At 52.2% G+C, this 17196-nt stretch overlaps 1 protein-coding gene across 3 annotated transcripts in view; it reads right to left on the bottom strand.

Moving 5' to 3' along the window:
- Positions 1–7216: 7216 nt before the first annotated feature.
- Positions 7217–17196, bottom strand: part of LOC119977202 (interferon-inducible GTPase 5-like) — a 134887-nt gene continuing 124907 nt past the window's right edge. For all 3 annotated transcript variants that reach the window (XM_038817908.1, XM_038817907.1, XM_038817906.1), the window contains exons 3-4: positions 16179–16796; positions 7217–8707 (exon numbers count right to left, since the gene is read on the bottom strand). In XM_038817908.1, the coding sequence (XP_038673836.1) occupies positions 7519–8707; positions 16179–16796 (1807 nt within the window). In that variant the 3' untranslated portion in view covers positions 7217–7518. The remainder of the gene's footprint in view (positions 8708–16178; positions 16797–17196) is intronic.

Consider the following 17196-nt stretch of genomic DNA (forward strand, 5'->3'; position numbering starts at 1 on the left):
ATAGTGCCAGGGACCCGGGTTAACACTGCTGTCTCACAGTGCCAGGGACCCGGGTTAACACTGCTGTCTCACAGTGCCAGAGGACCCGGGTTAACACTGCTGTCTCACAGTGCCAGGGACCCGGGTTAACACTGCTGTCTCACAGTGCCAGGGACCCGGGTTAACACTGCTGTCTCACAGTGCCAGGGACCCGGGTTAACACTGCTGTCTCACAGTGCCAGGGGCCCAGGTTAACACTGCTGTCTCACAGTGCCAGGGACCCGGGTTAACACTGCTGCCTCACAGTGCCAGGGACCCGGGTTAACACTGCTGCCTCACAGTGCCAGGGACCCGGGTTAACACTGCTGTCTCACAGTGCCAGGGACCCGGGTTAGCACTGCTGCCTCACAGTGCCAGCGACCCGCGTTAGCACTGCTGCCTCACAGTGCCAGGGACCCGGGTTAGCACTGCTGTCTCACAGTGCAAGGGACCCGGGTTAACACTGCTGCCTCACTGTGCCAGGAACCCGGGTTAACATTGCTGCCTCACAGAGCCAGGGACCCGGGTTAGCACTGCTGCCTCACAGTGCCAGGGACCCGGGTTAACACTGCTGCCTCACAGTGCCAGGGACCCTGGTTAACACTGCTGCCTCACAGAGCCAGGGACCCGGGTTAACACTGCTGTCTCACAGTGCCAGGGACCCGAGTTAACACTGCTGCCTCACTGTGCCAGGGACCCGGGTTAACACTGCTGCCTCACAGTGCCAGGGACCCAGGTTAACACTGCTGTCTCACAGTGCCAGGGACCCAGGGTTAACACTGCTGCCTCACAATGCCAGGGACCCGGGTTAACACTGCTGTCTCACAATGCCAGGGACCCAGGTTAACACTGCTGTCTCACAGTGCCAGGGACCCAGGTTAACACTGCTGCCTCACAGTGCCAGGGACCCAGGTTAACACTGCTGTCTCACAGTGCCAGGGACCCGGGTTAACACTGCTGTCTCACAGTGCCAGGGACCCGGGTTAACACTGCTGTCTCACAATGCCAGGGACCCGGGTTAACACTGCTGTCTCACAGTGCCAGGGACCCGGGTTAGCACTGCTGCCTCACAGTGCCAGGCACCTGGGTTAACACTGCTGTCTCACAGTGCCAGAGACCCGGGTTAACACTGCTGCCTCACAGTGCCAGGGACCCGGGTTAACACAGCTGTCTCACAGTGCCAGGGACCCGGATTAACATTGCTGTCTCACAGTGCCAGTGGTTAACACTGCTGCCTCACAGTGCCAGGGACCCGGGTTAACACTGCTGTCTCACAGTGCCAGGGACCCGGGTTAACACTGCTGTCTCACAGTGCCAGGCACCTGGGTTAACACTGCTGTCTCACAGTGCCAGGGACCCGGGTTAACACTGCTGTCTCACAGTGCCAGAGACCCGGGTTAACACTGCTGTCTCACAGTGCCAGAGACCCGGGTTAACACTGCTGTCTCACAGTGCCAGAGACCCGGGTTAACACTGCTGTCTCACAGTGCCAGGGACCTGGGTTAACACTGCTGTCTCACAGTGCCACGGACCCGGGTTAACACTGCTGTCTCACAGTGCCAGGACCCGGGTTAACACTGCTGCCTAACAGTGCCAGGGACCTGGGTTAACACTGCTGCCTAACAGTGCCAGGGACCCGGATTAACACTGCTGTCTCACAGTGCCAGGGTCCCGGGTTAACACTGCTGCCTCACAGTGCCAGGGACCCGGGTTAACACTGCTGCCTGACAGTGCCAGGGACCCGGGTTAACATTGCTGCCTCACAGTGCCAGGGACCCGGGTTAACACTGCTGCCTCACAGTGCCAGGGACCTTGGTTAACACTGCTGCCTCACAGTGCCAGGTACCCGGGTTAACATTGCTGCCTCACAGTGCCAGGGACCCGGGTTAACACTGCTGTCTCATAGTGCCAGGGACCCGGGTTAACACTGCTGTCTCACAGTGCCAGGGTCCCGGGTTAACACAGCTGCCTCACAGTGCCAGGGATCCGGGTTAACATTGCTGCCTCACAGTGCCAGGGACCCGGGTTAACACTGCTGTCTCATAGTGCCAGGGACCCGGGTTAACACTGCTGTCTCACAGTGCCAGGGATCCGGGTTAACACTGCTGTCTCACAGTGCCAGGGACCCGGGTTAACACTGCTGTCTCACAGTGCCAGGGACCCGGATTAACACTGCTGTCTCACAGTGCCAGGGACCCGGGTTAAGACTGCTGTCTCACAGTGCCAGGGACCCGGGTTAACACTACTGTCTCACAGTGCCAGGGACCCGGGTTAACATTGCTGCCTCACAGTGCCAGGGACCCGGGTTAACACTGCTGTCTCACAGTGCCAGGGACCCGGGTTAACACTGCTGTCTCACAGTGCCAGGGACCCGGGTTAACACTGCTGCCTCACAGTGCCAGGGACCCGGGTTAACACTGCTGTCTCACAGTGCCAGGGACCCAGGTTAACACTGCTGTCTCACAGTGCCAGGGACCCGGATTAACGCTGCTGTCTCACAGTGCCAGGGACCCGGGTTAACATTGCTGTCTCAGTGCCCAGGACCTGGGTTAGCACTGCTGTCTCACAGTGCCAGGGACCCGGGTTAACACTGCTGTCTCACAGAGCCAGGTTAGGTGGGGTTATTGGGCTGCAGGAGAGGAGGAAGCCTTGATGGGAAGCTCTTTCAGAGGGTCGGTGCAGACTCGATGGGCCAAATGGCCTCCCTCTGCACTGTCGGGATTCTGTCATTCCGTGGAGGGATTTAAAACAAGGACATGCGGCTGGACTCTCCGTACCTGAGACTGTGTTGACTCTGGGACTGGATTCATGGACTTCCACGATAGCAAAACTAACTCCGCACCTGGGCTGATTCCGTGACCATGGAGGGGCACTAACGGCGAACATCATCTGCCTGCTGAACCTGATTATGACCTCACCCAACTCTCCACGACTTCCCCCAGTTCTAGCGGTGCTTCCAGGCCCCGGCTCCTATCTGCCTCCACACAGCTGGCATGTCCAGCCTGTTGGGAAACTGTTACATCTTGAAGACCCCTCTGTAGCTCAGAGGTGCCCAGCTCCGGGGTTGTAAAGGCCTCATTGATCTTGTCTGACGCTGTGACTAGTTTACCGTTCCTGCGCTTTCCCCCTCGTGTCTGCCTGCTTTCTCAGTTGACGAGCCAGTAGGCGGCTGGCATGGTCTCCCCATGTCTGGCGGAGCTGGTTCAGAGCTTTCCCAGTGGAGAGCTGGTCAAAGTCCATTTGTCGTTTTTTCCTCTCCGCCCGTAGTTCTCCAGTCAGGGTCGTATCACCAATCCCCGTCCAGTGCGGAGTCGACCAGCTGCCGCCCTCCCCTTCCTGTTCCTGACAGCCCTGTAGGTTATTATTCCCCCCCCCCCCCCCCCCCCCATCACCGCCTTCAGTGCCTCGCAGAACGTGGAGGGTCAGATCGACCCGTTCTGGTTGCACGATACAAATCCACCGATGGCTTGGGTGACATCCTTTTGCAGCCTCCATACAGCCCCCCCCCCCCCCCCCCCCCTCATCTGCTACCTGAAGGTGTTCAGTTCCTCTGCCACCGCCGATTGATTCCCTGATTCGGGGCTGGATGTGTCCGTCGTTAGGCCCTCTACACAATCAAAGACTCCACCCACAATCAGCTGGTGGGAGCCTCAATCTGGGATCTCCGCTAGGGTATTTTAAAAGTATTCCACGTCATATCAGTTAGGGGTGTTTATATTTACAAACACCACCAAGTGCCCCTTCCAGGACACCGCTTACCATTACGGACCATCCCTCTGGGTCTGTCACCATGTTTCTCACTCTGAAAGTCGTCCTTTTGCTAAACAGTATGGCCGCTCCCCTCACACTCGTACCAATGGGCTGGGTTGTGTTATGCTTCTTCATGTAGCTGATGTGACCATGAATTCACACGAGACAAAGAGTTGAAGTGAACAGTGGCTTTAATAACTAGAACAGTGCCTGCCTGCGACTGCTCTGCTACTGAGAGCCACCTACAGGGCAGCTGCTCTTTATACCTCCCCTCAAGGGGGCGGAGCCCACAAGGGCACCAACATGATACAATCGGTGTAGTACAGTACAATGGTCCATAGGTGGAGCCCACATGGGCAACAGCGTGATACAATGTACTACAGTGGTGAACGGTTACCATAATACGTTCACCACGGTAGCATACGCTGCTTCCTTGATGTATGCTCTGACAAAGGAAGGTTCAGACTTGGAGATAGGTTTAACACATTTATTGAACAGTTAACAATTCTCTTAGCTGAGTTCAACTGTCCTGTTAATCTTGCTAATAGTAACTCAGTCTAACTAACCAGTCAGCTCTAAGCCACGTGGTTGGTGTGATGCTTCTGATCTGTCCCTGTCTCCCTGAGTGTCGCCTGTGGAAAGAGACAGAGCATGTGTGCCCTGTCCTTTTATATGGGTAGCCCCCTTGTGGTAGTGTCACCTCTGGGTGTCTTGACTGCTCATTAGCCGTGTCCTATCTCACTGGCCTATTGGTTGAATGTCTGTGTGTCATGATGTCTCTGGTGTTCCCTCTAGTGTTTACCTAGTTGCAGTGTATGCACATTAAACCCTTGTGTATTTACAGTGATGCATATCACCACAATGCGGAGGGGGTTGTTAGTTTGGGGTGGGGGGGGGGGGGTGGTTTTGTTACTTTTTGTACCCGATTGGCAGGTTAAGAATTAAAGTTTCTAAGAGAGAGACACCTTTACTGCAGCCCCCCCCCCCCCCCCCCCCCCCCCAAGCTCACAGCCGGCACCGTGAATCTGACACAGACAACGGTGATTTGAATTGTCTTCGAGGATGTTACTCATGCTCATCGTTCGAAGACTCCTCATCCTCAATCTGCATCGCTCAATCATCTCTCTCGACGCTCCCTCTCCGTGGCTGCTTTTTAAAGACATTAAATTGGCACTCAGCCACTCACAGCAGGAGCTGGAGCTGGGAGGAGGGAAAGTCAATGTGGCGCATTGCCCAGGTATCACATCGAGGGACATCGAGGGACATCGAGGGACATTGTTAAACAGTCAGAGGAAGTGAGAACAATACACTGACACCGGAAATCAATGTGATAGTTAATGACAACAGCAAGTGCTCACAATCACAGGATCGTTAATAGATACAGATTCATTTTAACACAGGAGAACAATCAATAATTGTATAAATGTTCTACATTTAAATACATTCGCTGACATACATTCACCCTGTAACATGTGACCATTGCTGCCAAGGTCAGAGTTTATAAGCTGTCCCTAATTGCCCTCGAGAAGCTGGTGGGATTCCCAGGAATCTGCTGCTCCTGATTCACCATTCCACCAGATCTTAGCTGATCTCTAACTTAACTCCAATTCTCTGCCTCAGTGACACTCTTCCGGAACAAAAATTTCCAATTGACCCTATCCAATCCTTCAATCACCTTTAACACCTCGATTAGATCATTCCCCCAATCTTCTAAATGTAAGGGAATACAAGTGTAGTCTATACAACCGGTCCACGGAATTTAACCCTTGTGTCCCTGGTCAATCTGAGCCACTTCCCGCCCAAGACTAATATCCCCTTCCTGAGGTCTGACGACCACAGCTGAACCCAGCACTCCAGATGTGACACTGCTCCAGGTGTGGCCCTGCTCCAGATGTGACCCTGCTCCAGATGTGACCCTGCTCCAGATGTGACCCTGCTCCAGATATGACTGCTCCAGATGTGACCCTGCTCCAGATGTGACCCTGCTCGATTTTACCCTGCTCCAGATGTGACACTGCTCCAGATGTGACCCTGATCCAGATGTGACCCTGATCCAGATGTGACCCTGCTCCAGATGTGACCCTGCTCCAGATGTGACACTGCTCCAGATATGACTGCTCCAGATGTGACACTGCTCCAGATGTGACCCTGCTCCAGATATGACTGCTCCAGATGTGACCCTGCTCCAGGTGTGACTCTGCTCCAGGTGTGACTCTGCTCCTGGTGTGACTCTGCTCTAGGTGTGACACTGCTCCAGGTGTGACACTGCTCCAGGTGTGAGACTGCTCCAGATGTGACCCTGCTCCAGATGTGACCCTGCTCCAGATGTGACCCTGCTCCAGATGTGACCCTGCTCCAGATGTGACAAGGGAGGGCCAGTCTGGGGTTTGTGCTCAAGTCTCTGGATTGGCCCCTTTGTGAGTGGCAGAATCATAGAATCATGACAACACAAAGGAGTTCACCCTGAGCAAAGCTTCCTATCCCATATCCACTGTTGGAGGGCATTTTGTGATACTGGACAAATTATAAGTGACTCTGTAACTACATTTTTGCCCCTATATTACTTTTGAATAGTTCTGATTAGGCAAAAGGTACTCATTGGCTGAGATGCCTGTTTAGAAGAGACAATTTGGAGAAATAGATAGTGTATACACAATGATGTTAATATCAGAAAGGACACAAAATGGCTGTTAGCTATTTTGTGATATTAAAGACACAAAAAGGCTGAACACGCCACATTCCCTGTAAACTGTGTCATGAGACCCAAGCGTGGGTCTGTATAGGGAGTATCGCAACAGCCGCTGATAACAGCTTCACAGAACAAGACATGCAATGTATCCTTGCTAAAGCTCAAGGTCTACAGCTGTAGACAGGACACATTTTTATGTTAGTTTTGAATGACTTCTGTCTGAAGTTAGGGGCGGGTAAGACAACACCCACTTTAACCATATATGTGATAACTGGGATGCTAATAAAATTGATTGACTGCATGTAATAATGTGTGACACGAATATAGTTGATTGATTGTATGTAAATAAGAATCCGCCCCTTGAATCTGTATATTAACCCGTGTAAGCCTTCGCTCAAGTGAGAGAAGGTGCTGTCAAAGGCTGCGGAGTCTCAGGCCTTCTCTCCTCGAATTCTGACATAATAAACTGCTTTTTAAAAAACTTATAACTCAGGCCTTGGTGTGAATATTTTCGCCTCTAACACCCACTCCCTCACAAAGCCTGACCTCCTCAACAGCACCTTCCAAGCCCGCGACCACTGCCATCTCGAAGGACAAGAGCAGCAGATACCTGGGAACCCCACCACCTGGAGGTTCCCCTCCAAGTCACTCACCCACCCTGACTGGGAAATATAACGGCCGCTCCTTCACTGTCGCTGGGGCAACATCCTGGAACTCTCTCCCTAACAGCACAGTGGATGTACCTACACCTCAAGGGACTGCAGCGGTTCAAGACGACAGCTCACCACCACCTTCTGAAGGGCAACTGGGGGTGGGCAATAAATTTACAAATGCTTCAATAAAATATTTTCTAAAAGAAAGGGATGGGTAATAAATGCTGATATAGACAATGACGCCAATATCCGATGAATGAATAAAAAGACTGAGAGCCCCTGACCCAGGAGAAGAGATACTCACGGAGTAGCTATGACATAGGTAAGAGGTTATGTTGCCGTATTGAAAGATTATCCCAAACAAACTCCCACTTTCCATCCCTGCCCACCAAGTCTGAGTCTCACTGTTCAATCAGAGTGGCAGACCCAGTGCAGAACTCTCTCAGTATCAGCTGCCAGACTCCACAGGAACCAATTCAGCATCTTCTGCGTCATTGTGAATGCAATTCCCCCGGACACAACTGAGCCAACAATGGGGGCACCATGCAGTAAATATTCGCCTGCCATTAACCCCATTCCAGGGCTATTGGACAGGAGCTTGTAAAGAAGGGATCTGTTTAGATCTGTCGATTGGGGTGAAGTGATTTGAGCCTTCAATTCTTCCACAGGCTTCGCAATCTCAACAGACATTTTCCTGAGAGATTCCTCATCAAGCCCAAAGCTCTGATAGTAAAAGGGCAGATTCCTGAGTAATATCCCGATGTCACACGCAAACCCTAACCCTGGGATGGGAATAGCTGCAGCTGCTGATGATAACAGTGCTAACTTCCAAACCTCCGAGCTCAGACCAGTCTTCTTCCTCTGAATGATTTCTAAACAGGGATGCCGGATAGATCTCAGGAATGCCTGTTTCCGGTATTTGGGGAATTCCCTTTCCAAAGTCTCCAGGAGGTGGTTAGAGTCATAATTCTTGAAATCCAGGGAGCTGACGAGGAAGATCTGTGGGGATTTCACACCTTGTCGTTCTAAGTAACTCAGTGAATCCTCCCTGATCACTGCCAGCACTTGTTCCCGGTTGAGGTGCGCTCTCCGCCGTTTCAGAGATGCTTCAATGTCACCGTCAATCTTGGTGCGGACAAAGTAGAAACGTCTGCCACTCTCGCCAATCCATTTCGCCAGTTGAGAGTGATTCTCTTTAAAGCGTTCCGAAGTGACGATGATAAAGATGTCGTACCTGCTGAAAGCCACCAGTTGCCTGTAGTTCTCTAATTGAAAGTTTGGGGTCCCCAATCCTGGAAGGTCCCAGATTTGCACATTAGTCAATGACGGATGTGGATAGCTGGTGGGTCTCAATGTGGTTTCTGTAACCCCAGTGGCAGCAGCTCCATCTTGGTCGTCAGCGACACCTCGTATGGCATTGACCAGCGAGGATTTCCCACAGCCAGCCTCACCAGTAATCCCAATGTTGATGGGGATCCCCTCCAGATTCTGCAGGAGTTCGGAAAGTTTCGAGACAAGTACTGGGAGGCCTCCCGAATCAAAAGCAATGTTCATTTCTTCCTGCTGCTTTTTGCTAACACGCTCAATTATTTCACATCTGAAAATGTAAAGACACAGATAATAAACATCAGGAACAGGTCAACTGGCAATCTGCTCATAAAATCCTTTACAACAGCAAAAAACCACGCCTAACTGACCCTCTGACAGTGCGTCACTCCCTCAGTACTGACCCTCTGACAGTGCGGCACTCCCTCAGTACTGACCCTCTGACAGTGCGGCACCCCCTCAGTACTGACCCTCTGACAGTGCAGCACTCCCTCAGTACTGACCCTCTGACAGTGCAGCGCTCCCTCAGTACTGACCCTCTGACAGTGCGGCACTCCCTCAGTACTGACCCTCTGACAGTGCGGCACTCCCTCAGTACTGACCCTCTGACAGTGCAGCACTCCCTCAGTACTGACCCTCTGACAGTGCGGCACTCCCTCAGTACTGACCCTCTGACAGTGCAGCACTCCCTCGGTACTGACCCTCTGACAGTGCAGCACTCCCTGAGTACTGACCCTCTGACAGTGCGGCACTCCCTCAGTACTGACCCTCTGACAGTGCGGCACTCCCTCAGTACTGACCCTCTGACAGTGCGGCACTCCCTCAGTACTGACCCTCTGACAGTGCGGCACTCCCTCAGTACTGACCCTCTGACAGTGCGGCACTCCGTCAGTACTGACCCTCTGACAGTGCGGCACTCCCTCAGTACTGACCCTCTGACAGTGCAGCACTCCCTCAGTACTGACCCTCTGACAGTGCAGCACTCCCTCAGTCCTGACCCTCTGACAGTGCGGCACTCCCTCAGTACTGACCCTCTGACAGTGCGGCACTCCCTCAGTATTGACCCTCTGACAGTGCAGCGCTCCCTCAGTACTGACCCTCTGACATTGCAGCACTCCCTCAGTACTGACCCTCTGACAGTGCGGCACTCCCTCAGTACTTACCCTCTGACAGTGCGGCACTCCCTCAGTACTGACCCTCTGACAGTGCGGTACTCCCTCAGTACTGACCCTCTGACAGTGCAGCACTCACTCGGTACTTACCCACTGACAGTGCAGCACTCCCTCAGTACTGACCCTCTGACAGTGCGGCACTCCCTCAGTACTGACCCTCTGACAGTACAGCATTCCCTCAGTACTGACCCTCTGACAGTGCGGCACTCCCTCAGTACTGACCCTCTGACAGTACAGCATTCCCTCAGTACTGACCCTCTGACAGTGCGGCACTCCCTCAGTACTGACCCTCTGACAGTGCAGCACTCCCTCAGTACTGACCCTCTGACAGTGCAGGTATTCCCTCAGTACTGACCCTCCTGACAGTGCAGCACTCCCTCAGTACTGACCCTCTGACAGTGCAGGCACTCCCTCAGTACTGACCCTCTGACAGTGCAGCACTCCCTCTGTACTGACCCTCTGACAGTGCAGCACTCCCTCAGTACTGACCCTCCGACAGTGCAGCACTCCCTCAGTACTGACCCTCTGACAGTGCGGCACTCCCTCAGTACTGACCCTCGGACAGTGCAGCACTCCCTCAGTACTGACCCTCTGACAGTGCGGCACTCCCTCAGTACTGACCCTCTGACAGTGCAGCACTCCCTCAGTACTGACCCTCTGAGAGTGCAGCACTCCCTCAGTACTGACCCTCTGACAGTGCGGCACTCCCTCGGTACTGACCCTCTGACAGTGCGGCACTCCCTCTGTACTGACCCTCTGACAGTGCAGCACTCCCTCAGTACTGACCCTCTGACAGTGCGGCACTCCCTCAGTACTGACCCTCTGGCAGTGCAGTACTCCCTCAGTACTGACCCTCTGACAGTGCAGCGCTCCCTCGGTACTGACCCACTGACAGTGCAGCACTCCCTCAGTACTGACCCTCTGACAGTGCGGCACTCCCTCAGTACTGACCCTCTGACAGTACAGCATTCCCTCAGTACTGACCCTCTGACAGTGCAGCACTCCCTCAGTACTGACCCTCTGACAGTGCGGCACTCCCTCAGTACTGACCCTCTGACAGTGCAGTACTCCCTCAGTACTGACCCTCTGACAGTGCAGCGCTCCCTCGGTACTGACCCACTGACAGTGCAGCACTCCCTCAGTACTGACCCTCTGACAGTGCGGCACTCCCTCAGTACTGACCCTCTGACAGTACAGCATTCCCTCAGTACTGACCCTCTGACAGTGCGGCACTCCCTTAGTACTGACCCTCTGACAGTACAGCATTCCCTCAGTACTGACCCTCTGACAGTGCGGCACTCCCTTCGTACTGACCCTCTGACAGTGCAGCACTCCCTCAGTACTGACCCTCTGACAGTGCGGCACTCCCTCAGTACTGACCCTCTGACAGTGCAGCACTCCCTCAGTACTGATCCTCTGAGAGTGCAGCACTCCCTCAGTACTGACCCTCTGACAGTGCGGCACTCCCTCAGTACTGACCCTCTGACAGTGCAGCACTCCCTCAGTACTGACCCTCTGACAGTGCAGCACTCCCTCAGTACTGACCCTCTGACAGTGCGGCACACCCTCAGTACTGACCCTCTGACAGTGCAGCACTCCCTCAGTACTGACCCTCTGACAGTGCGGCACTCCCTCAGTACTGACCCTCTGACAGTGCGGCACTCCCTCAGTACTGACCCTCTGACAGTGCAGCACTCCCTCAGTACTGACCCTCTGACAGTGCGGCACTCCCTCAGTACTGACCCTCTGACAGTGCAGCACTCCCTCAGTACTGACCCTCTGACAGTGCGGCACTCCCTTAGTACTGACCCTCTGACAGTGCAGCACTCCCTCAGTACTGACCCTCTGACAGTGCAGCACTCCCTCAGTACTGACCCTCCGACAGTGCAGCACTCCCTCAGTACTGACCCTCTGACAGTGCGGCACTCCCTCAGTACTGACCCTCGGACAGTGCAGCACTCCCTCAGTACTGACCCTCTGACAGTGCGGCACTCCCTCAGTACTGACCCTCTGACAGTGCAGCACTCCCTCAGTACTGACCCTCTGAGAGTGCAGCACTCCATCAGTACTGACCCTCTGACAGTGCGGCACTCCCTCGGTACTGACCCTCTGAGAGTGCAGCACTCCCTCAGTACTGACCCTCTGACAGTGCGGCACTCCCTCGGTACTGACCCTCTGACAGTGCGGCACTCCCTCTGTACTGACCCTCTGACAGTGCAGCACTCCCTCAGTACTGACCCTCTGACAGTGCGGCACTCCCTCAGTACTGACCCTCTGGCAGTGCAGTACTCCCTCAGTACTGACCCTCTGACAGTGCAGCACTCCCTCAGTACTGGCCCTCTGACAGTGCAGCACTCCCTCAGTACTGACCCTCTGACAGTGCAGCACTCCCTCAGTACTGACCCTCTGACAGTGCAGCACTCCCTCAGTACTGACCCTCTGACAGTGCGGCACTCCCTCAGTACTGACCCTCTGACAGTGCGGCACTCCCTCAGTACTGACCCTCTGACAGTGCAGCACTCCCTCAGTACTGACCCTCTGACAGTGCGGCACTCGGAGAGTGTGTGTGTAGATTATGTGCTCAAGTGTCTGGAGTTGGGACCCAGAAAAGAGAACTGAGAAACATGGAAAACAGGAGCAGGAACCTGCTGCACTATTCAAGATGAACACGGCTGACCCTCTAACTCGACACCATCTTCCCGCTCTCTCCCCATACCCCTCCGCAGCTTTAGAGTCGAGATATCTATTTCCTTCTTGAATACATACAGGGATTTGCCTCCACAGCCTTCTGTGGTAGAGAACTGACTACCCTCTGAGTGACAGGGTGCCTACCCTGTATCCTGAGACTGTGACCCCTTGTTCTGGACCCCCATCCCAGAGGTAACAGCGTCCCTACATCACTCTGTCCAGCTCTGTCAGAATTTTATACCTTTCACTTCGATCCCCATTCCTTCTAAACTCCAGTGAATACAGATCCAGTCAGCCCAATCGCTCCCCATACGACAATCCGGCCATCCCAGAATTCAGTTTGGTGAAACTTCGCCGAATTCCCTCCATGACAAATATATCCTTTCTTAGCTAAGGAGACCAAAGTTACACACAGTACTCCAGCTGTGGTCTCACCAAGGCCCTATACAGTGGCAGAACAAAGAAAAGTACAGCACAGGAACAGGCCCTTCGGCCCTCCAAGCCTGTGCCGACCATGATCCCCTTACTCGGTCTGTATCCCTCTACTTCCTCCCTATTAATGTACCCACCCAGATGCCTCTTAAATGTTGCTAATAAGACCATAAGACATAGGAGCAGAATTAGGCCACTCAGCCCATTGAGTCTGCTCCGCCATTCAATCATGGCTGATATTTTTCCCATCCTTATTCTCCAGCCTTCTCCCCATAACCCCTGACCCCCTTATTGATCAAAAACCTATCTATCTCTGTCTTTGGCCTCCACAGCCTTCTGCGGCAAAGAGTTCCACAGATTCACCACCCTCTGGCTGAAGAAATTCCTCCTCATCTCTGTTTTAAAGGATCGTCCCTTTAGTCTGAGATTGTGTCCTCTGCCTCTAGCTTTTCCTACAAGTGGAAACATCCTCTCCATGTCCACTCTATCCAGGCCTCGCAGTATCCTGTAAGTTTCAATAAGATCCCTCCTCATCCTCCTAAACTCCAACGAGTACAGAACCAGAGTCCTCAACCGTTCCTCATACGACAAGCTCTTCATTCCAGGGATCATTCTTGTGAACCTCCTCTGGACCCTTTCCAATGCCAACACATCCTTCCTTAGATACGGGGCCCAAAACTGCTCACAATACTCCAAATGGGGTCTGACCAGAGCCTTATACAGCCTCAGAAGTACATCCCTGGTCTTGTATTCTAGCCCTCTCGACATGAATGCTAACATTGCATTAGCCTTCCTAACTGCCGACTGAGCCTGCACGTTAACCTTAAGAGAATCATGAACAAGGACTCCCAAGTCCCTTTGTGCTTCTGATTTCTGAAGAATCTCCACGTTTAGAAAATAGTCTCTGCATAAATTCCTCCTTCCAAGGTGCATAACCTCACACTTTTCCACATTGTATTTCATTTGCCACTTGATTGCCCACTCCCCTAGCTTGTCCAAGTCCTTCTGCAGCCCGCCTGCTTCCTCAATACTACCTGTCCCTCTACAGATCTTTGTATCATCTGCAAACTTAGCAACAGTGCCTTCAGTCCCTTCTTCCAGATCATTAATGTATATTGTGAAAAGTTGTGGCCCCAGCACCGAATCCTGAGGCACACCACTAGTCACCAGCTGCCATCCTGAAAAAGGCTCCATTATTCCCGCCTCGTTCCACCACATCCTCTGGCAATGCGGTCCAGAAATGGAGATATGTCAAGTAAGGGACGTGTCGGAGATGAACCATGTGAAGGTGATAGGGGAGTGGACATTAGAAACAAAATTAATAAATGTTTCCTGGTCCAGAAGGGTACAGGAAGGGGCACCAAAACAATCGTCGATGTACCAATAAGTGTTGTGGGATGGGGCCAGAGTAGAAGAGAGAATGTTCCCCATTCCCCATAAAGAAACAGGCATTTATTTGATTGAGTTTTTTGAGGAGGTGACAAAGATGATTGATATGGGGAGGGCAGTGGATGTTGTTTACATGGACTTCAGTAAAGCCTTTGACAAGGTGCCTCATGGCAGACTGGTATAAAAGGTCAAGTCACACGGGACCAGAGGTGAGGTGGTAAGATGGATACAGAACTGGCTCGGTCACAGAAGGCAAAGGGTAGCAGTAGACGGGTGTTTTTCTGAATGGAAGGTTGTGACTAGTGGTGTTTCACAGGGACCTGTGCTGAGGCCTCTGTTGTTTGTAGTATACATAAACATTTTGGAGGAAAATGTAGCCGGTCTGATTAGTAAGTTTGCGGATGACACCAAGGTTGGTGGAGTGGCAGATAGTGTTGAGGGCTGTCAGAAGATACAGCAGGACATAGGTTGGAGACTTGGGCAGAGAAATGGCAAATGGACTTTAATCCACATAAATTTGTGGTAATGCATTTTGGTAGGTCTAACATCGAGGGGAAATATACCTTAAATGGCAACATTCTTAGGAATATAGAAAGTCAGAGAGATCTGGGCATCAGGTCCACAGATCTTTGAAAGTGGCAGCACAAGTGGACAAGGTAGTCAAGAAAGCGTACGGAATGCTTGCCTTCATTGGACGGGGCATTGAGTATAAAAACTGGCAAGTCATGCTCCAGTTGTATAGAACCTTGGTAAGGCCGCACTTGGAATATTGCGCACAATTCTGGCTGCCTCACTACCAGAAGGATGTGGAGGCTTTGGAGAGGGTGCAGAGGCGATTTACCAGGACGTTGCCTGGTCTGGAGGGTGTTAACTATGTGGAGAGGCTGAATAGACTCGGACTGTTATCATTAGAAAGACGGAGGTTGAGGGGTGACCTGATAGAGGTCTACAAGATTATGAGGGGCATGGCTAGAATGGATGGGCAGGCACTCTTTCCCAGGGTGGAGGGGTCAGTCACCAGGGGGCATAGGTTTAAGGTCCTTGGGGCAACGTTTAGAGATGTCTGAGGCAGATTGTTGAGTGCCTGGAACGCGTTGCCAGGGGAGGGTGTGGAAGCAGATACATTAACGGCGGTCAAAAGGCATCTTGACAAACACATGGATAGGATGGGTATAGAGGGATACGGCACAAGGAAGTGCCGAGGGCTTTGGCCAAGGGTGGTATCATGACCGGTACAGGCTTGGAGGGCCGAAGGGCCTGTTCCTGTGCTGCATTGTTCTTTGTTCTTTGTTAAAACCGGGACCTATGCTGGTACCCACAGCAACGCCTTTGGTTTGGAGGAAGTGAGACAAGTTAATGGAGAAATTGTTCAGCGAGAGACAAGTTCAGCGAGAGGGAGGAGAATATGGGGATGGGGATTGCTGAGTACAACACATTCAGTCTCAGAGAGGGGAAGGTCAGAGGGTGTGGTGAATAAATGCAAGGGCTGCGGTTGGAAACTATGGGATCTGAGGAACAGGAAGGGGTGGAGAGTCCTGGATGGCCGTTGGTATCGATGGGTTGTTGCAGCTCGTCTTCCTTAACACTTGAAAGGAAGAGAAAATGTTTCTTGTTAAGGTGTCGGATGAGACGAAGAATGACATGACACTGGAGACAAGGTCAGTGTTGGGTGAGTCGGCGCTGCTGGAGTGAGATATTGGGTGTGTGCAGCATGGCGCTGCGCATGGATAAGTCAAAATAAGGGCTGAGATGAGGGGTTTTTTCACTCAGAGGATGGTAAATCTTTGGAATTCTCAGCCCAGAGATCAATCAGTGGGCATGCTCAAGACAAAAATGGGTATTAATCACAAAAAATATGGGGAGAGTGCGGGAAAATGGTTTTGAGGTAGAGGGTGGGCCAATGATCTCACTGAATAGTGAAGCAGTTTCGAGGGGCCGAATGGCCTACTTCTGCTCCCACCTTCCTACGAATGAGCCGGAGGAGAGGGACTAACTGCGGGACCAGCCCCCTTCTGCTGTCGCTGATTCGAAAGTATCTCCCGGTGTACGCCACTCACTCACTTGATCACTTCAGGATGGTTCTGAATTCTTGAACAAAGTGATGGAAAATCAAATTTCTCAGTCTGAACATTGCTCAAGATGTACAGGGCAGGATTCTGAACTGCTGTTTTCTCCAGATATTTAACACAGTTCTGTCTAATGTCCTCAACAATCTTCTCCATGTTTTCGGATCGAAGTCGCCATCTCTGAGCTTCAAGATCACTGTCGATTTTGGTGCGGACAAACAGAATCTCCTTCCCCATGTTCTGAAGAGCCTTTGCAAGATGACCATGGTGATCTTTGAAGATTTCAGAAGCGACGATTATGAAGATCCCGTAATCTTTGCCATTCACTTGCTTCAGGTACTGCTCTGGTTGGAGTTTTGGGCTGGTCTCAGGCAGCTCCCAAATCCTGATGTTGGGATTCTTGGGGAAAGAGTACACAACAGGCCGTGTGCAGGGCTCGCCAAGCCCAGTCTTCGCCGCGGCTTCATCATCATCCTGAAGATCTCTCAGTGCATTGATCAATGAAGATTTGCCAGAATAGCGATCGCCAAAGACAGCCAGATCCAGTCCTGATGCTTCCTTACACTCGCTCGGTGAAGACTTCCCACTTGTATCTTCAACTACTCCCCTCGTTCTGAACAAAAAACACACAAGATCTTATTAAGTCTTCTCAGAAACAACTCAAAAATTTCACATACAATCACCTGTTGGTTTATTGCTTGTCTGAGTGAGTGAGTGAATGAGTATAGTGAGCGAGAGGGACCATCTTTATTCAGGGAACATGAGTGCCACAGGCTAAGGCCGACATTAATGGCCTCTGAGAAGTTGAGCTGCCTTCTTCACACAACTAAATGCCTTCCTTGGCCATTTCAGAGGACAGATTAGAGTCAGCCACATTGGCGTTTGATAAGGTTCCCCACGGTCGGCTATTGCAGAAAATACGGAGGCTGGGGATTGAGGGTGATTTAGAGATGTGGATCAGAAATTGGCTAGTTGAAAGAAGACAGAGGGTGGTGGTTGATGGGAAATGTTCA

The sequence above is a fragment of the Scyliorhinus canicula genome, chromosome 14, assembly GCF_902713615.1.
Source record: "Scyliorhinus canicula chromosome 14, sScyCan1.1, whole genome shotgun sequence".
Classification (NCBI taxonomy): Eukaryota; Metazoa; Chordata; class Chondrichthyes; order Carcharhiniformes; family Scyliorhinidae; genus Scyliorhinus; species Scyliorhinus canicula.